This window comes from Geospiza fortis, unplaced genomic scaffold, assembly GCF_000277835.1.
Source record: "Geospiza fortis unplaced genomic scaffold, GeoFor_1.0 scaffold1, whole genome shotgun sequence".
Classification (NCBI taxonomy): domain Eukaryota; kingdom Metazoa; phylum Chordata; class Aves; order Passeriformes; family Thraupidae; genus Geospiza; species Geospiza fortis.
The window spans coordinates 568,450-590,020 of record NW_005054320.1 but is presented as its reverse complement, the minus strand read 5'-3'; the positions used below and the strand labels follow the sequence as shown (position 1 = coordinate 590,020).

Genomic DNA, 21,571 nt, shown 5'->3' with positions numbered 1-21,571 from the left:
CTATATGCTTCCTGTTATGTAAGATGAAAGTTAGAAGGATTTCAGCATGCAACACCACAATATCCCAAAGTGGTAGAGTTAGGAAAAAGAATACGTTCTGCATATACAACCACAGAAGAAACATAACACCAAAAAAGTGGATGCATTTTACCAGACTTTACATTTTAAGTAATCTTAAATCTAAACAACAGAAGAAAATGTTATATTTTGAATGTTTTTATTCCAGTCAAATTACAAATACAAGCATTTAAAAATGTACAAAAATATAAAAGGACATTTTCTACATCTTATAAAAGCAGATCAAACTTCTATATGTACAATCCTTTCAGTGAGAATTAGCAGACATTTTTTCTGTTCTCTTCTGAGCATTCTTTGACAAATCTCTCCCCCCAAATTCAGGTACACTTAAAACCAAAAGTAACATTTCAAAAACTTAATATACTAAATGTCCCTGAATAGATTACAAAGAAACCATTTCTCACAGACAACAAACCTGTTGGTGGTAATGTATTTCCCTAATGACTTTAGGGCAAACTACATCCTGATGGGTAGTTTGCAAATCAGGCTTTCTGTAGTTTGTTGATATGTAACTTGGACAACACAGTTGGATTACATTTTTATTTTTTAAGCTATTTTTACACATTAAAAAAAAAAGATAGCTTTGTTAATAGCTTTCTTCCTTCCCCTAAAGTTTTATCTCTTTCAAAAAAAAAAAAAAACAAAACCAAAAACAAACCAGAAAGGAAAGTATCTGCAAATAATTATAAAAACAGTAGAAGAATTTTTTCTGAATCCAAAAGGTTTTTTTGCAAAAAGGATTGAAGTGATCACCTGCTCAATACCACACTGTACTAATGAATGCAGAGGAAGCACTGCCACAGCAACAGTTTTGAGCCATTCTATAATGTCTATTCAAATATTTTTGGTATCAAGTTTTGCTCAGTAATATTGATCAAATTATCTTAAGCAGTATAGTTCCTCTCCATGTTCTGTCATTCATTTGGCCATGACACTGTTTTCTTTCAATGTTCTGACAGCTGATGCTTTTTGGAGCTGCAGTAATGTAAGGATAGGCGAGGCAATGCTCATGTAAAGAGGTAGCTACTTAAACTAACATTACGGAAAAACAGTTTTGAGGGACACAAGCCCTTCCTTAGGTCTCAAATACAGCAGGAAACTTTAAAATTGAAAACAGTTGCTCAATTTACATGAATGTGCCCAGTTCCTAAGAGAAAAGCAAGGTGCCAATGCTTCAAAGATACCTCCCAAGAAGCAGGTTCTGTCCAACCTTTCTTTTTGCCATTCCTTCAGCTGTCAACTTCAACCACATCATTTAACAGAAAGCTGCTTAGCAAGAGAACAGGTAATACCTACTTCTACAGGGTCCAGAATACAGGCACCCAAGCCATAATCTTCTAGCTGCTACCTGTAACAAACTAGAAGAATTTAATTTACCTGGCCCAATTGTGGACAGAGATCTCATTAACTTGTACTGTGATGGAGATGAATGCAGGTTGAATAAAGGTTTAACAACAGCCCTCTGCCTGCAGCACACTCACCTATGCTAGCTTTCAATTCTGCTGCTTCTACAGCTTGACTCTTGCCTCTAAAAAAATTCAAACATCTGCAGAAAAACACACTAATATCCCAGAAGTAATGTTCAGTTCTTCAGTTCTGTACAACAGGTAGTTCAGCATGACACCAAGCATTCTTAACATCTTGTCCTTCAAGTCATCTGACCGAAAATCATCATTCTGTACTTATGTGCATAATGTACTTAGAGAATACTCAAGTCTCTTAAGTTTCTCTGGCAAATTTTAGACACAATCCATTTTTCTACTGTCTTAAAATATTTCAAGATTGTCCTATGAGCTCATTTCAGCACTAACACATTATATACATATTTTTACTTGCTAAATATTTACTTTTTAGTTCACAGGAAAACTTATTTTTCTAGAAAGATCATGAGCACATTTTTTAAGCATTACCACAGACACAAAAGATTCATGTGGGATACTTTTAGCACTGGTAATGTCAGGACATTCTCCAGTTACTTCACACTACTGGTTAAGATTAAAGGACAGTGCTAACAAGCATTTGAAGTTGACTGAAGCTTTTCTTTTCTTGCTAAGACATAAGAACACATCACAGGCAGTTTTGTTGTAAACTAAGAAAAAAACAAGGAATGTATATATTACCAAGGAAAATAAACTCTGCAGCATCTAAAATAGGAGTCATATTTGGGAAAACAGATGTAGCTTCACAAAAGACACTTACAGAAAGTTCTGTCTGCCTAGTCATCTACCTCCTTCAACTAAGTTTCATGTAGACCTAAGTGTAAAACCAAAGCCAGCAACAGGCAGAATCAATAGACAACCAAAAGCTTTTGATGTAAGGAAATTGCTTCACTTTTAACAAGATGGGAAGACAAACAGTGGAGTTTATGGACCAGGCAGTCAGTATTTGAGAGGTAGTCTAGTTGTTCATTTGACTGAGAGAGGTAGAGCTGGTTGAGAAATCAATAGCTAAGCCAGTCAAATTCATATCTCAAGTTGCTAAGATGCCTCAGCCTGAAACTGCTAATGTCACAAGGGATTCAGCTGTCTTGCTCATATTTATTCACTTTTATATGGGTAAGGTTCTTGTGAAATATCCAGAGAGAATGTTCCCAGAGACAGCCAGCAAAAAAAGCTTAACTACATTTTGGCATGTGCCAAACAATTAATACAGGTTACACAGATTATGACTGTGAACGTTAAAAAAGCTAAGTGGCTCTCCTCATTTGGCAGATTGACATTACTACAAAAACACAGACATACCAAGTACTAGAGGCAGGTTTTAAATTCCATATGGTTTACCTGTATAAAATTCTCCATCTATTTTTTTCACACCTTAAAAACTCCCAATTATTTTAGAGATGAAAGCCAAAAAGATATGAGGGTCATAGAGTCAACAGGTAACAAACCCCTTGTTAAAGACATCTGGGTACAGAATCATACATAATGCTCCCTTGTATTGATGTAGGCTCTTCCAGGTCCTGAGCTTTGTGGGTATCTGTTGCTCCAATTTTTGTAGTGAGTTTGCTGATAAACAGGATACATAGGCTGAAGACCCTCTTGCTCCTGTGGCTCTTCAGCCCCACAAGTAAGTTGCCTTCCATTCACAGCTTTCTAAACACACATAAGAAGTAATAAGTTTCATAGTTCATGTATAGAACCTGCAATTCCTATTCTTGGTAAAGCTTTAAGCAAAATCAAAGATACATTATCTCCAAGACAACCCTATGAATAAAGAAACAGGAACTTAAAAATTTCCCTAGCAGACAGAGTTAACTTCAAATGCTTGTTTCAAATGAAGTTGGACTCTAAAGATCAATAAATCTAAAAAGAAAACCAGCAACTACAAAAATGTCTGTCAACACTCCTCTGGTTTATGTTACTCACCAAGAAATGAAAGCTGGAGTGTTTAAGTATTTAGTCATCAAACTACTATTGGATATTAAAATGGTACTGCCACTTTTCACTTAATTCACACAATCCAACAGTTATTGACCAGGATGGACAAATATTTTTTTGTTCATGAAAACCAACATTATAAGTTTATTTTATGGAATAAGATGAAATCAAAGCTTCAATCAGGAATTCAAGCCATCTTATTATTTACCATGTGCTGCAAGTTTCCAGCATCTCTCTCTCTGTACTGGCTCTGCAAAGTAAAATGTTCTTTCTGAAAGAAGAAAAGTTACAGGGGAAACAAGTCAAGATTCAAAACTGCAGAACAGCATTGGTTAATACAAAAAACCACCAGTCATCCCAAAATACACTCTGCCTTAGGTAGTGTCTTAACTGGTTATCATTTAGAATCCTTCTTACAATCCAATGGTTGGCGGAAAAAAGATGAGGATCAGTCAGAGTCACCTGTCCCAGCTGTGTTCCCTCTCCCAATATCTTGTCTCCCTCCCAGTCTTCTGTGTACACCCCAAGTCCATCTGCTGGCAGGGCAGTACAAGAAGCAGAATAGGTCCCAATGCTGTCCAGCAATAAAAAACTTCCCTGAGTTATCAGCACCATTTTCAGCACAAATCCCAAACACAGCCCCATACCAGCTACTGAAAGAAAATTAGTTCCACCTCACCCAAACTGCTGACCATAAGAGGTGAAGTTCAAGATCATCTAAGGAATCTGGAAGTGAACAAGTTCAGGGGACTTGATGAGATACATTTGCAAGTTCTGAAGACACTTTCACAGGAAGTGACTAACCCACTACCCATCCTGTATTAGAAGCAGTGGCAGGACTGTGGTTCCCACTGTCTGAGAAAGGGGAAATGAGACCCCCATGTCTAAAAACAGATGACCTGAGAAACTAAAGGTGAGCCACACTTCAGTGCCCAGCAAGATGAAGGAGCAGAAACTATGCTAAAGCATATAGAAAATAAGGAGATGGTTGGTAACCATCATCATGGTTTCACTAAGGGCAAATTGAGCCTGACAAATTTAATGGTTGTCTATGACAGGATCATAGTGTTGGTGGAAAAAGGAAGAGCAACTGATGTCACCTACCTGGACTTATGCAAAGCATTTGATGCTGTCTCACATGACATCTCTAAACTGAGGAGACATGGATTTGATGGGTGGACCACTCAGTGGATAAAAAACTGACTGGATGGTCACACTCAAAGAGATGGCTCATCGCTGGCTCAAAATCCAAGCAAGGACCAGTGACAAGTGACATTCCTCAGGGGTCCGTATCAGGACCAGCACTGTTTAAACATCTCTTTGGCAATGTGACAGTGGGATCAAGGTACCCTCAGCAAGTTTGCCAATAACACCAAGCTGTGTGGTGTGGTGACATGCTGGAGGCAAAGGGATGCCCTCCAGAGGGACCTTGGCAGGCTTGAGAGGTGGCTCTGTGTGAACCTTGTGAAGTTCAACAAGGCCAAGACAAAAGTCCTGCACCTTCAGGTGCAATCATAAACACAGGTAAGAGCAATCATAAACATAAACACAAACACAAGCTGGGAAGAGAAGTGACTGAGAGCAGTCCTGAGGAGCAGGACTTGGGAATGTTGGTGGATGAGAAGTTACTTCATGCAGAAGCATTGAAATCTCCCTTCTTTCATGTTTATTTTTTTATTCACCATTATGATAGAAAAACCTCATTTGTGAAATGGGCTGCTTTCAAACATCCAGTTAATCACCAACTGCCTGAGTTAATGACTGATTAAATCACACCAAGTAATGCAATCTAAGAATTATGATTTAGGGTACAGTTTGTACTCTGGTATCATCACTCCTTAGTAAAGTTCTTCCTTTATGCCACACTTAGTACAGGACCACAATACGTTAAAGCAACACCTTCGCACAATTGTATGTATTTTTTGTTTTGCAGTTCCATCTTTTCCCAACAGTATCACAGCGGTAGCAACAACACAAAGTAGGCTAGGTTGCTGATCTTTGTGCAGAAGTCCCTCCACAAGTATTCATACAGGTAGGTAACATTTCCAGTGGTCATACATCCATATTCTTACATTCAAGAATTATTTTGAAGAGAACCCAATCTCAGTAATATTTTGTTCTTACTTTCTCCTCCTTCCCCTTAACTTTTTACCTTTCCACATTTGTTTAGTAAAGTTTTGAAGCAATTTTGAGTTAAGTTTTAATATGTAAAATTTCTTCAAAAATCATCTAATATTTCCTAACCTTTTCCACTCCTCCAACAGTTGTTTTTCACCATCTTCACAGGTCTATTTTTCTGTTTTTCAACTTCAGTTTGTCAAGCTTTTTGTCTTGTAATTCTATTTCAAAGTGTCCCCTCCTGCCCTTAAAGTCACTGTGCTTTTGCTTCTCAAGTCCTAAAATGCAGTCTGCATTTCTGAGAATATGTGATTTACCACTTAGCAGGCAGTGTTGCTCCTTCATACCTGAGCTGAGAGCATGAGTTCACCACACAAGTAGACAAAACACACATGGGGAACAAAAAGGTCCCATCTCCACCAAAAGCTAATGTTCTTTAAACAAATAACAAAACAAAACAAAACAACAACAAAAAAATCTGCTTGCTTGAGGAATTCTACCAACAGTGGATGTGGACATGATTTAGAGACTCACTGGAAACCAGAATAGCAAATTCCAGTTGGTTACTCAATTAAAACTGTAAGTCAAAGAAAATAATTTCACATGGCACGAAAAGACAACACCTTTGCTAGATAATGCAATTATACATTTTACAGGCACGGACCAAGTGACAACCAAACTCACTGGATTCTGTCAAGCAAAACTGGTGCTGAGCTACATAGTCTGTGTCTTCCTGCATAGAAACAGTCTGGGATTCTGTGCTTGGATGCCTAACAGAAGTTTCCATTGTCTTACCATTACATTTTGCAGAGTTTCATAAAACCTCTTTTAGTGGTTTTACTCCAAGAATTTTCCTTCTCGAACAGTTCTTCAAAAGCCTAAAGCCAATTATCTCGCTAAAAACTTTATCTTACCTTTTCTGATCCTTTCCAATTTAGAAATTCCATTACAAAGGCATCCACTAACAAAAAAAGCTTGTGTCTCATTCTAATCCCAATCTGGTAATTTTTTTTTCCTATTGCAAGATCCTTTATCAATACAGATTATTTCATTGATGTACATTTTGTGCTCCCTTCCATTCAATCTTGTTTGTCTAAACAGTTCTTTGGTTTAAGGCAAATAATAACAATACTGCTTCCTTTTTCATCAAGGAAGAGATATTTCCACCTGCGTAAAAAGCATTAGGAAAAGAAATAGAAGAGTGCAAGAGAGCCATAATCTATAAATAAATCAGTATTATACTAGGTTTAAGGGTTCAGTGGTTGATGTTTTCAAATTTGATTCAGAAACATCATCATTTGATAAATGGTATTTGATGCTTTTAATGGTGCTAAGACAACTTCATCTTTTTCTTTCCTGTTTTGATCAGTAATACAAATATGACAGTTAAAGGACTTTGCTTGGCTGAATAGTGAGGCATTCTTCCAAGCTGCAAGTCTCAAGTCAGTCTTCTCATGGCCAGACATACCTACTGGGCTGCATTTCCCTTATCCACTCTTATTTCTGTTGTTACAAAAGACCCTTGTTAAATTCTGAATCCTTCAACAACTCTGAATGCTGCACTGCATTGAGCAAAACATGTTTTTTTCTTTCCTTCAGAAGCACCTGTCGAAGTAATAATAACTTCAGTTCCTTAATGTTGTTAAAGACTGCCCATCTCAAGCATGTTTAGAGGAAAGTAAATAAGTTTTTGCTTCTTAGCAATATATTGTTTGAAACAGTGAAGCTTATGCTAATAATGCCAAGGACTGCCAGAAGTAGTGCACCCTCTTACACTCCTTTTTAAAATATTATGCAATAGAAAAATTCCTCTTTAAGCCACTGGAATTCTTCCATTGCTCAACTTCTTCCTTATTCGCCTCAAAAACCACATTGTTAAGCAGAGATTCCTCTCTCAACAAGGACTTAACCTTCAGGCTGCTCACCACTCTTTCACATTACATGTAATAGATAGTTCTGACCAACAGAATAGCATTTCCATGGTAATGATTATTAAAAGAATACCTGGACAAAAGTAACAGTGCTGTTGACAAAAGAGTTGACAAGTCTTCATAGTAAATAAAGGTATAATATAATTTTTTTCCATTGTATTTTTATGCTTTGGACTTTTGCCTTCCTCTTTTAGGGCCATAAGTGAACCAGTTTTTCTCAGTTCTGAAGTGACTCACAAGAACACATTAATTGGTATCTTCAAATACCAGTACAGAGAAATTATGAGTACTCAGTTACATAGTACTTGTACATACTGGTAGCTCATTATTAACACTAGCAGGTAAATAAGAATGTATATTTAAATTAAACTGAAAGTTTCCAAGTCTCAAGAAGTATCCATGAAAGATACTGGCTGTCCAGTACTATTCACAGGTCCAATTAATTTCTCTTCATTGTAATACCATCACCTGTTGACTCAGATATGCATAAAATCAGTTAAATACTGATTGCTGGGATACAAAAAGCAGAATTTCAGCATCATGTATTGAATCTTAAATACTTTACAAGATAAAAAAAAAAGCTACTGTCCATGATTTGAACAATAACAGCAGAGATGATTGAAAAACTAGCACATTATTTATAACAACATACCAGAATCAGCCTAAATTGAATAAATCCACTTTCAATTCTAAGTTATTGTCAGTATGCAGAAGACACCATTTAAATTCACTCCTTTACTTTGCACCTTTGTGCAGCCTATCATTTCCACTCAGGCTGAACTGATCATCTGTTGTGGTTGACCAAGCAGTGACATTTCCCCTACAGTTCTTTTTAGCAGATCCAGAAGTTTACATCTTAACTACCCAGCGAGAGGCTCACCTGGCATCTCATTCTGGGTAGGCACGACAGCAATTGGAACACCAGGTAGTACAGTGGTGAGTACAGACATTTAGTCACACAGGATGAGACATCCTGACAGGCTGCTAACTTTTTTTCTCTTGCCTCTTTACAGCTATCCAAATGTTGGCTTGGTACACCAAAACAATACAACCAATCACTTCTTGGCTAAAGCTAGTATTTTGGCATTTATTTCTGTTAGATAAAATGAAGCTCTTGCCTCAAGCATAACACAGTACATACTGATTAGAGGCAGTATCAGCTAAGACGACAGCCTCCAGCTCCAGGTCTTTTCAGTTCTAGAGTTCCACAGACAGAAAAAGATGGGTACACTAACAGTGTTGTAGCAACATCCATTTCTTAAGTAAAGTCTGGTTAACACTTAACCTGAAGGGGAATCTTTCTCCTCCCAAAACAACTTAAAACTCTGTTTATCTAATTTGTGGAAAACAAATATTCAATTCAGTCTCTTTACAGTTTTTTCTCTATTTACAAAATACATTTTCATAAAACATTTAATTAAACATTCCAAGACTACAGCCAGGTTCAGCATAAGTTCTTTAGTACCCATTAACAGAAATCACAGTAAGTACAACTTAGAAAAAATTCAAAGACAGCAAAGTTCTGAAGAGGAAAGCAATAAGGTACACATTCTGTTATGTCTACCTCCTTTATAAGTTGCTCTGTAAAGGACAAATAATTGCATTTCCTAGTGTTGTAATTTTGCCATCTAGCTGAACTACAGATGCACAAATACCACAATAGACCATATATTTTGATTCTATAAGCAAGAGAATATTTTTCAGATACTTTAAGCAGAAATATTAGCAGAAGAGTGATTCATCAAAAATTGCAATTGTTGATTACTGTAGTAATAGAAGAAATAGCTTTGATGCCCATCCTGAGCACAGAAAAGCACTGGTTCTTTTGTGTCATCTTTGGTACTTTACCACCTTTAAGGTAAGAAGATGAAGACCTATTATTCTTTATGCCAACAAAATGTTTTCGACCTTCACAATGTTATAATCATCAGGCTGCTACTACTAGATCCACTACTACTGCAGCAGTGGATCTCAGAATATTTTCCTGCTTCACTCAGCAACAATATACACAAGTACTACCCATTGTAACATTTATGACATAAGGAAAGCTTTTATCAGCAACTGATATTTGGTGAGCTTTAGTAACCATCAATCACAAAGAAAATCTACAAGAATATTTTCAATGTTATTAAGAACTCCATCAAAATCCTTCTTAAAGGTAGGTGAAGATCTTTTTCCCCCTCTATGAGAAAGGACTTTTATAGGTCCTTAAAATTGCAAAGATACACCATAGTATTGGAAAAATGATATTTCTTATAAACAAATGATTATTTTAATTAGCTCAGTGTTATGATTCAGCACATCAGTGGTTAGAATCACATTATTTATGGTATGTACTGAGGATGGAACAAAAATTTTATTAAAAACAATTACAGCCTAATTCTTACAAATACTGATAGATGAGAGAAATTTTCTTCAATGTAAGCAGAAATCTAAAAAAATCTGACTCATTAATGTAATATAAACACACATACACAAGACACTTTAGGGGCCATGGCCAGGATCTATAACTGACATTAGCTTAAGTGACCTCTAAAGAACAGGTCTCCTCTATAATGCCTAGTGCAAGAGAAGCCTGAATTCACCTGGAGTTTCCCAAGCACTTCAGTCAACCTCAAAACCATGCTGTAAGGAAGAACCTACCCTTCCTTGCTCCCCACTTACTCAAAGTGTTTCATTTGCTAGAATCAGCTTTCCAGTGTGACCTCTACAAATTGTTTTGATCAGACTACACCCACACAAACATTAAATGCTGGTAAAGAAGTTTCTTGCCTATTGTCTTGCTTGGACAGCATTACTTTAGATGACAAGAAGCAACCCCTGAAAGCACACTAAAAATTCAGCTGTTTGTCATGAAATTGGTATGGGGTTATTTGCTGCTGGTAAATGCAAGCAGAAAAGATAAAATTAGAAGTTATATAATTGCAAATATTTAAAAGTGATTTAGTAATCTTCAACGAGACTCAAACTCATACTTTGGTAGATTAGCCATGCCAAAGCCCAAATTCCAATCTATCCCCACCCCTCAACTGTTAATAACTCAAAAGATTGGCAGTTGTTACCAGCAAGGGAGCTTTTGATCAGGTCAGTTTTTAAGTCTGCAAGCATAATTTTTCCCTCTTATGAAGACTGCTTCATAAAGCTATGTATATTCTCTTACCACAGAATTTCAACTATAGCTTTTTCTAATTCAAAAGGAGCTGTGTCTTGTAGTAAACTCCATGGACATAGGTAAAGCCCCATGGAGAATTGAATAATAGGAATGCTGAGACAGCAACATTAGTTCCTGTCTCCCTGACCTCCGCCCCAAAGCTTTTCTCTGTAACCCCACAGGCTATGTTACTTTAACCCTTACTATTAGTCAAATCTGGATTCCCCTGAAACCCACAAAAGAGGCATTCTTTAGCCCATTCGGTAGAAGAAGAGCTGCCGCCGGGACCCTTCACAGACCTCCCCAGTAAAGCCATCTCTGTGGAACCAGCCAGCGCCTCCTCCTCCTCCTCTCTCGCCGTCTGCCGCAGCCTCAGCCCGGAAGCACCCCTGCCTAGCAAGCAAGAGCTGAAATCCTAAGAGCTTGCAATCACTATAAGAGCTGATAATCATCATGCTTGCTAGAGGGTAGCACCCTGGCATTGGCCTGAGCTAAGCCTGGCAACTCAGGTACCCAGTCTCCCTGGGGACTGGACTCCTGAGCTAATAAGGCCAGAACAGAGGCTTTATTATTATTAGTGTCTGTCAAAGGCTGTTACAAGTTTCCATCTCTAAGGATGACTTTAACATTATAGATAACAGATCTGGGTATCACATATGTAGAGAAACAGCTTGGTTGTGAAACCACTGAAAGGTTTCCATATATTACTGGGAAGGCAAAATCAGACCAAGTTAACATAATAAAGCAAAGTTAACACTTTCTTTAAGTCAATTTAAGATGCATATAAACACTTACTCACCTGAAGCATAGCTTCTTTCTGGGGCACTGACAACGTTCTCTCCTCAAATGAGGCTGGTTTGTGAGTTGGCGGAAGATCAATCCTGTAGTAAAAGGGGGAATGAAATATAACACATCATGTTTGTCAAGTCCAATTGAACGGTCAGATAATAACTGCTAAATCACCCAGCATTCAGTACTCAGGGACAAACACCTTTCAGTCAGCAATGACTCAGATGTGATGTATTGTAATGGAATATGTCTACCACTGGCTATTATTCAGGCAGACACTTTTTGTAGAAAAGCACTAGCCAGAATTTGTTATTTATTGCATCCTGTGTTAAGCAGACTGAACTTCCCCCCAAACACTCCAACTAAGGAGGATTAGAAACTACTGGTATCTAACATAGTTTCTAAGTTACGAGATACAGCTTGAACAACTTTCTAAATTATAGACTTCCCTCAGAAAGCCTTTGAGAAAGCCTTACTAGCAATTCTTACATGCAAGACTTTTTCAATTTTAACTTTCTCAGTGAAAGCAAATGGTTATAAAATAATTTAAATGTTTAAGATCATTCATAGAAATAAGCTTCAGATACAGAATTTAAGAGAAACCATGTTAAAAGTTGCTCAAAAGAAGACTCTTGATTCATCTTGCTAGCTCAATCCAAATGAGGAAACTTATTTTATGCTAAAGCCTCTTAGTTATTTTACTTTAGTTCTCTTTAACTATATGAGCAACATTTCTAATTCAGTTTTAGTGTTAACTGTATATGGAATGTAAAAAAATGTATATGGGATATAAAAAGACACATATTTACAAATATTCTAAGACCGTGTCACTTTTTTATGCATGTTCCAAACAGAATCTAGACATCATCCCCTTTAACTGACAACATCCTTTCAGATGTTTTTGTTTCCTTCTTTTTTGTTTGATCATATTGAACAAAGTAAACTGCAAGTCTGTGCCAGAGGCTTAACGAAACAACCAACATTCCAGAAAGCACAAGAAATCAGTAAGCATGTATCTGTGGAAGCTTGCTTAATTTTACAAACATTTCAGAATTAATTTTAGGGGGCCTTCACATTTGCAAAGCATGGCCAATTTACCTTGCAAGTTAGATCTCCAGTTACAACAAACTAGCAGTCACTGGCACTAGTCAAGAGGGAACCCTTTTTTGCCCTCCAGTTAAATCCATGAATAGTTTTCTTTCAAAAAACCCCAAACTTCTCAAGAGATAAAACTCTTTATTACTTCCAAAGTAATTCTTACCTTCCTTATTTCTTTTTCAGAAATGTGTGATTTCACATTTGTGTACTCTGAAAATAGAGCCCTGAAATTAAAAAAAGCTGAATAGCTGCTAAATTAAGTCAGACACTTAAATTACTGTACAGAACAAACTCTTTCTGCATATCGCTTTCAACTGAATTAAAAAAAAGTCTAACACATACTCACACTTTGTCAAGATAGGCTGGCCTTTTCTTCCTTGGGGTAAGCAGTACTGTCACAAAGATGGTAATGATAAAAAGAGCAAGGACTGCTCCAATCACAGCCCCTGCTACAGCAACAGAAGATGTCTGCTTAAAGGGCACATCTGCAATGTGATAGCATAGGTTACAACTTTAAGAAGTTCATATCCTTTTAATACTCAGATAAGCTACTTCAGCGTTGTTCTGAGAAATGCTTCTTCCTTCCACTGCCAAACAGAAAGCCTTGCCCTGCACTAGCACTTTTGCAGTATTGCTTCAACTTACTCAACTAAACAACTAGGGAAATTAAGAGACTTCGTGAAATCAAAATTTTTGATTTAAAAAATGTTATGGACTACTTTTATTAAGTACTAGCAGCATGCTTTCATTCTCAATTTCAAGGTAAGATGACATTACAAAACATATAATTTGCACTTAAAGAAGCTAACAAGGGTTAATTCAAAAACCTAGGCAACTATGGTTTATTGACAATCTTTCTTTAAAGGCACTTAAGTTTGCAGAAAGCAAAAAAGAAAAACTTAAAATCAGGGTAAAAAACCCCATATACTAACTACTAGGAGCAATGAATATGCAAACAAACACTAAATTAAAAAACCACTAAATTAAACAAACACTAAACACTTGGCTTACACTTATTAAAGCAAACCCTAAGACCACCTATCACTTCACACTTTAAGCTACAAGAAAGTAATTTTTATAAATAAATTTTAATAAAGGGAGAGAAAAAGTTGTGGTTTTTTTTCCTTTTACAGCATTTTTCTTTTGACCTTAGCATTGTCAAATCCAATGCTGAACAACTCCCATACTGAATTAGCATACTTGTCAGTCTTTAAAGGCCACTCCTTTCGCTATGCTTAGAAATCAAATTTTAAGTTTCAAAACTCAAAAAGCTGCTAACATACTTTAACTTAAAATCATCAGTGCTTTAAACTAGTGCCAACAGGCTCAACAAAAAGTTTCACAATTGGAATAATTCATGTCAGCTGCACTAAACACCTACAAAATTCAGGCAGCATACATTAAATAATGCTCTCATTTACATTGAGTACTGAATCACAAAATTCAACAGAGAAGAAATTGAAAATTAACACAGTTACCTTCAATGTATTTCTAAAGCAGTCTATTATTATTCAAATGCAACACAACCATTCTCTATTTAATCTCTTACTGAAGCAAATTTTGAGAACTTCTTCAGCAGTATGTTCTATTCACAGATAAAAACCCTGCGACTATACAGTATGATTTATCAGTTCCTCAGATTTCTTATGTTGTTCTGCCTGTATGCTGGAAAGCTGAGCAAAACCCCTCAATTAAAAAAAAAAAACCCAACCTAAAATACAACACTTGATCTGCACTCTAATAAACAATTCCTGTCCCCTCACTGCTTATCGAAGATCTGACATGAACATTCCCCTGGGATTGCACTCACAAAGTATATTTAAGTAACTTGAGAAAAACTGAAATAAGCTTTTTTTTGTGACTTCCTTAATGTTAAGGAATAAAGTCCTAGAGCAACAACTTGCAGAAGTTACTTTGCTCCTCAAAGATGAATGCAACATACTACCCTTGGTTTATATATCGGTTTTCCTGGCATAAGCTCCATGTGTCCATCTTCTCAGGAGCTTGTACAGTGGTGTGGATTCAGCATGAGAATAGGGCTGATAACCCACCCATGTTTTGATTTTTGCTAAGTCGTGTTTGCCCTAAGTCAAGGACTTTTATTTTGTGTGTGTGTGTGTGTGTCTCATGCTCTGCCAGTGAGGAGCTGCACAAAAGAAAACTAGGAGGGAGCACAGTTGGGACAGATCACCTGTAGAGGCCAAAGAAATATTCCACACCACAGAACATCATGCCAAGTATATAAACTGGGGAATTTACCCAGAAAGAAGTATTGTGCATCACTTGTTTGTTTCCCCCCTTTCATTATCCATTACTATTATTATTATATTTTACTTTGTTTTCAATTATTAAACTGTTCCTATCTCAACCTACAAGTTTTGCTTTTGTTTCTCCTCCCCATTTCACCAGGGTGGGAAGAAATGGGGGTGGGGAAAGCAAGTAGTTGTGTTGTGCTTAGCTGCAAGCTGGGCTTAAACTACGACACAAGAATAATTCATAATTTTTCCTGAAGAATGGGCACATGAATCAGTCTAAGGGTCACCTAACCACTGCATTTTAACTGGCTTAAGTTTTGTTTACACTGGGTGCCCTCTTCTTGAAGTGAGAAAGTCTCAACTAACTAATATACATTTGTAGGTGTAGAATTCTTGAAGATGCTTTGGCCTTGTGATTATATCAGAAGAGTTCCTTGACTGCTTCATCCTAACTTCATGGTGCCTTTTCTTCTGGTAAATTCTGCTATCATGTTAAGACATCATAAAGTACTACAATTTCAATCAAAGCCCACCCATTGAGTCTGATTTTGGGTGAGATGACAAACACCCATTTATTTCTGAACATCAGGAAAAACAGTAACATCCCAGCACACTGGCACATAAGAACTTAAATGCAATTACCACAGGGCACACTTCATTTGGTTTTTTGAATTGCTTTGGCAAAACATCAGTCTAACCAGCGGAATGATCATAAACCCAGACCACCATGCCAAGCTGAACAAGCCAGAGAGCACCCAACATGTATGGTGCTACCTACAAAGCATTTTAACCACCAGATGGTCAGAAATAGATGGGAATTGATTAATTCCAAGAAATATGGTTAAAGCAAACAAAGACAATAGAATGAAAAAACAAGACTATTTTGAAGTATGCAATGCCTAGTTAGTTTATCAGCTGTGCTTGAAAACAAACGTTTTGGATGGCAAACACATCCATTTATCATTCTCTTAATCTTCTTAAAAGAGTTTCAGAAGACACTTGTTTTATAAGTTTATGATCTCTTAGGGGAATACTAAACAGCCCATCTCAAACAGCTTAAACACTTTAGTTCATTCTATCCAGCCTCTGGGTTTACTGTGCTTTTCCATCTCCAATTTTTAAGAACAGACCTGTGCAACATTTTTGAACACTACCTATGTTCCAGAATGTAAGAAAAAGTTTATTCACACAACAGCCATTTGTACGTACAATCAATTCTTTTTACAGTAGACACAATGTACAAAACATTGCAACGTGCATAAGCCCTATCCCTATTAATAACTTCAACTCCGGAACATTTCAACTTCTCAACCCATAGGAATTAAATATATATATATTTAAAAAAAATCAAAGTAAAAAATCCACAGAGACAAAAGCAAGATATCTCATGTGGAAAACTGGTTTATGGTTATGTTTATTTCCAAGTAAAACCATCTTTTAAAGATGATATATCAAGTTTTTTTTGAAGAGAGGTATAATCTCTTTATTCCAGAGATAATTTGGATCAGAACCCTCTGCTAGAAATTTCACTCCTTTTCTTGTGTTTGCACTCAAACTACAGATAACCACAATATCACTTGCTATTGTTTTTGAGACTGGTCAATCATGTATCAGTACTCCATTAATCCAAACCCAAACTTAAGTTGTTTAGGGATGCTTTTCCATTTGAATTTCAAATAAAGCTGTTGTCTTAATCTTTTTTAAAGACATGTAGTCATATGCAATCACAGTGTATTGTCTACAACACTCAATATAACTATTTTTGGGAAGCTCTAAATGCTGTAAGCTACCAAACATCATGAGGACAGAAAAGAACTTCCAGCATCAATGCTCATGGAGCAGCTGTAATTATGCAGCCTATTTCACATCAACGGTAGCAGACTTCTCCCTTTTCAGTTTTCAAATACTAATAGAGCCATATCAACTTCAATTTCCTCAAGCCAAACACTTAAAAATGGCACTTCAAAAGATTTAATATTCTACTTATGAATTCATTGTTGTTCTGCAATTCATCTAAAGTTGTTTCATTCCTCCTCACATAATTGGCAGATTTAGTTTGGTGAATCTGCTCAAGATAAAGTAGAACTATTTCACATGTCAGACAAGATTTCCTATGTATAATGGATACAATGTCATTTTAAAGAACATGTAAAATCAGTATGGATTATTTGCAGGGAAAACAAATCCACTGCGGTACAGAGACTGCACAGAGACTGAACTCCTGTTTCATAGACTCTAGCTGCACCACTGAAGAGTGCGTTTTCAATACCTAAAGTAGCAGTGCAAGTGTCTACTTCCCTACTAATAATCTGAAACTCTGGCTACCCTCTTCAAAGCACGTATTGTTACTTAGTTGGAAGCAGCGTAAAACCGCTGTTTTAACTTCTGGTCATAGAAACTCTAATGCTTTTTGGCACCTGGGAAAATAAGCATATTCACATTAGCTTCCAGCTTTGGAATATATATGGGTGTTTTCTCCTTAGCTGTGTCCAATTAACCAGCTTTTAAATTCAATGGTAAGATTCCAACAAAGCCTCCAAAACAGGTCTCAAAAATTGCACACTGTGAAGTTGCAAAGAGCATCTTGTATGCATTAATGAGTTTTGACACCCTGCCAATTACAGGCCTAACAAAACACCTCACTGTATGTATATATACAGACACTAGAGTAAGCTTTAGAAATCAATGACTAAAAAAATAACTTTTCATCTTATTCAAATACAAGCCTTTGACCTGTTTACAGTTACTCCTCAAAATGTTGTTCATAAGTTAGTTTCAGTGCAATGACTTAACTTTTAAGTATATAGTTACAAGAAGGCTCATTAAAATGCTAAGAGGTATATTCATTTTTATACAGAAAAAAACCTAGAAAATAAAGCTTTAATTCTGCTGTAACTCATTTTAATTGGTAAAGTATTTGCTATACAGAAGCATTAAGTTTACTGTGGATGGTACCTAGACTGGAGTAATTCAAAGCCCCCCAAGATTATATTTGATCATTTCCTTGGGTAAACTTATTTTTAAATCAGAGAGCCAAGACACCCATTTCTTACTCTTAAACAATATTGAATCGCAACTTCAATTTAGTCTTTTTTTTTAAACTCTGACATAGACCAATATAAACACTCTGCGTTAAAACTCAAATCTTAAACAGTAGTACAGCATTGGGAAAAAAAAGCAGCTCAAATACATTTTCCCCAGATTCAGTATTTCCATTATGTCAAGTCACAATATAAAAACCTTCAAAAAAAGTTTCAAAAAGTTTATTCCTCCTCTCGTGTAAGTATAAACAATCTGAAAGTGACCAGCCAATGAAGTGAACTGCAGGTACATGTTAGTTTTCAGTGGTTACTACACATACCACTCCCTCCGAGATATTACTGCACCATCTAAGTGAGAAACAAAGTCATCCTCCTCATAAAATTCACCATGCATAAAACCCATTCCAAATGTTCCACCTTCATGGTAATCCATTGGTCTTTCATAACGGTCCTGGTACCTGTTAGTATTGTCTACATTGTTCAACTCAGGTTTTCCAGGGTCTTCTAAATAATCTTTAGATATTAAGTTCATTGGGTGTTTTGTTTCTTTTTTTATACTGCCAGGGTAAGAACCCATATCATCTGACTGAAGAACATCTATTTGGGACTCTTTTTGCATATCTGATGGTGGAATGTAGTTCTTAGCAAAGTAGTCACCACGGAACGTCTTTCTTCTCTTATAGTAGACGGCTCCAACCAGAGTACCAAGAAGTAACAGCAAAAGAACCCCACCCACCACACAACCGACAACGATACCCCAAGTGTCGTCCTGCTTTGTTGGCAAGGTTGATGTTGGGAAATTTATTATTCTAGGTTCTGTTGCTAAACCTGTGGTGCCATCAGTCGAAGGATGCCAGGGAACCGTGGGCAGTCGAGTGGTAGTAGTAGGAGGATCTAGTGGAAAGAGCAAAGAAGTAGACAAGACACAGAAAAGGCACAGAATGTCAATGCGAGCTAAATCAGTTAAGGGTTTATAAGAAAGCAAAGTTGATGAGTATGTTCTACAAGAATAGTTTTTCATTCTCAAGTTCATGGCACTATAGAAGTCTTGAATTACTCACAAGCTTTGAACTAGCTTCCTTGCACATGGTTTGGAGTTAAGCTGCAGCATTACAGAAAGTATGAGGAGCAAACAAAATGAAAATAACCTTCAGGTACAAAATTTGCCCTCCTCAAAATAAGGAGATGGAGTTACTCAGATGTTGACTGAACATCATTATTTACCTCCTCCAAGGAGGAAAAATTCAAGCAGTCCTCTAACCTTCCATCCAGCCATAAGAAATTCTGGATCAAATTAATTCATTATGCCACAGTGTCAACTATTCCACATTAAATTCCCCCTTTAGAAATAATTCAGGGCACTGAATATAAGAATGAAAAACCATGAGTTGTGTGCTCAGTCACATGAACTACTGATTTTTAAGCTATTCTTTCCAAAAACATTTGTTTCATTAATAAAACTTACTCAGCCTCACCTTGGGATTAGTGAAAGAAGCATAGTTAAAAATGGCATGTATTAATCTCAAAGTAACATTTATGTTGAGCAAGGAGCCTTCAGGTTTTTAAAACATTAAAAAATTGAAACATTTGAACCAAAAATTATATATATGCATTCCTTCTATAAGCCATTTGATCCTTCATGCACAAAGAAATTTCCATATTAATTCCTCATTATAAAATATAAACTGATTTCCTGTCAGGTTATGCATGTAAACAAGAGACTGCCAGATACCAAGCTTCTCCAGCATGCAGCTTTTTCCTTTGTTCTTTAGGTCTACTGGAGATGTATGCATCTCTATTGCAGGCAAGGTTCAAAGTGATGGGCTGATGACACTGAGACGATACCAATCAACCACAATATTATATACAACTCCACTTCTTATTTCAATGCCACACTGAAAAGAAGTTATTTTTTGCCTTGCCCATTACAAGCTAACTATTTTAAAATCAAAAAATGAATTCTAAACATGCTATTATAGCTTGAACCTTTCAGAGAGACTATTGCATGGACAGCCTATTATATCATGTAATTTAGTTAAATGCCCATAAGCAAGATCCATGAAAACAGTACTAGCACCACAATAAAAGTACCCTAAATTTACCACCATAAAATAAACCAGATAGAACTAGATCTTTGTCAAGCTCTCAGTTATTTGACAAATCACAATTAAATAGCCATAAATACGATTTTTAATCTCACCACTCAGAGACAGACAAACAATTTTCTCATACTAGACAGAATTCTCACATTTGTCATGATTACTATACACCTTGCTGCTGAATGCAACATTTTAAGCATAAGTTTTACACAGTTTTTCAAAGGGCATAATTTTATTCCTTAACTATGTGAAAAGTGATGGTTCGTTAGGGAACTATGAATAAATGGAATTAATTTGACAGAAGACAGGAAACTGAACAAGAAAGATGCACTACCAAAATGAATAAGAGGAATTCAGATTATGGTTTTAGTAAAAATTGACTTAAAGTGAGTTTGGTAATTTAACAAAGAAGTAGAGATTAAAGAATCCAAGTTTACCAGGGTTCTATGTCCCACACATCCCTAGGTCATGAAGTTCAAATCTCTTTTCCTTGAAAAGGTATTTGTTTAAGACACAAGATTTATGACCTTAAAACACATTTTCAAACAGTACCAGCAAAATCCTTCCAGGCTATATATACTTGTTTGGCTCTAATTATTTGGCTTTGTAATTGTTTTGCCTCTGATACTGAGGTCTTAAGTCTTATCTCTCCACAACCACAAGGATGTAGTATTTGCATCTGGCAAATTTTACCATTGCATATGTCAAATAAGCACAGTGGCAATTACAATCTTATTAATATATTAGAAATTCAGTGTTTTACAAAGAGTTTTTCCTTCAAAACTTCCCATTCCTCCACCAGTTGTCAGGCTGTCCAGCTGCATTACCAACAAGCACTAATTAACATATTAAATCAATCGCAAACACAGGATCAATTAAGCATTTGTTCATATGTATTCCCTACAATACATAACCATGATAGCTCTAAGATTTATTTATTTTGGTACTTTTTATTGTTGAAGAATGACAAAATTAAAACTGTACCTTCTTGTTCATAAGGTCAATTGCTACTAAGAATATGTGAGTTCACTTCTGACATCACCCAGAACTTTCTAAATGTAAAGCTAATTTTTTTTCTTCCCATACCAAGAAAGTTTCCCAAATGGAGAACAACTTTAAGATGAGGAATGCCAAAGTTTTATGTCCACCCCATAATATTTTGCTTGCAAATAACATCTCAGATGTCATCTCCAAATCAAGAAAATGCCACTCATACCTGTAGCTATGAAAGATGACATTATTTCATTTCAGCAAGTTCTTTAACTATAATATTTCACATAATCACTGATAAATGTTTGAGTTCTTAATGCTTTCCACAAAACATTAAGGGCATAATTTAAATTTTGTTTCATATGGCAGTTTATTCAAAAGCAACAATTTCCTACTGATGACTTCCTTTAACACTTTACTTTGTACCCGATGTTTAACAGCTCTTGTCTCTTTCACTGATGTAGGCTTCTGTTGTTGCACAAAGCACAACATTTTAGAATATCCATGTGGGTCAGGGAGCTGAAAGTAGCAGAAATTCTGGAAAATACCTGGGTTTAGTTCAAATACATCTTGGTTTCAGTTTTTGTTTCTTACTATGTTCTGTGGCCTGTTCAAATCCTTATTACATGCACCCTGCAATAATG

At 36.3% G+C, this 21,571-nt stretch overlaps 1 protein-coding gene across 1 annotated transcript in view; it reads right to left on the bottom strand.

The window, feature by feature from the left end:
- Positions 1 to 200: 200 nt before the first annotated feature.
- The window catches only part of NECTIN3 (nectin cell adhesion molecule 3), a 59,640-nt gene continuing 38,269 nt past the window's right edge, over positions 201 to 21,571 (bottom strand). The window contains exons 8-12 of the mRNA XM_031056693.1: positions 18,595 to 18,732; positions 12,889 to 13,027; positions 11,455 to 11,536; positions 3,664 to 3,726; positions 201 to 3,170 (exon numbers count right to left, since the gene is read on the bottom strand). Coding sequence (XP_030912553.1) covers positions 2,994 to 3,170; positions 3,664 to 3,726; positions 11,455 to 11,536; positions 12,889 to 13,027; positions 18,595 to 18,732 — 599 coding nt within the window. The 3' untranslated portion in view covers positions 201 to 2,993. The remainder of the gene's footprint in view (positions 3,171 to 3,663; positions 3,727 to 11,454; positions 11,537 to 12,888; positions 13,028 to 18,594; positions 18,733 to 21,571) is intronic.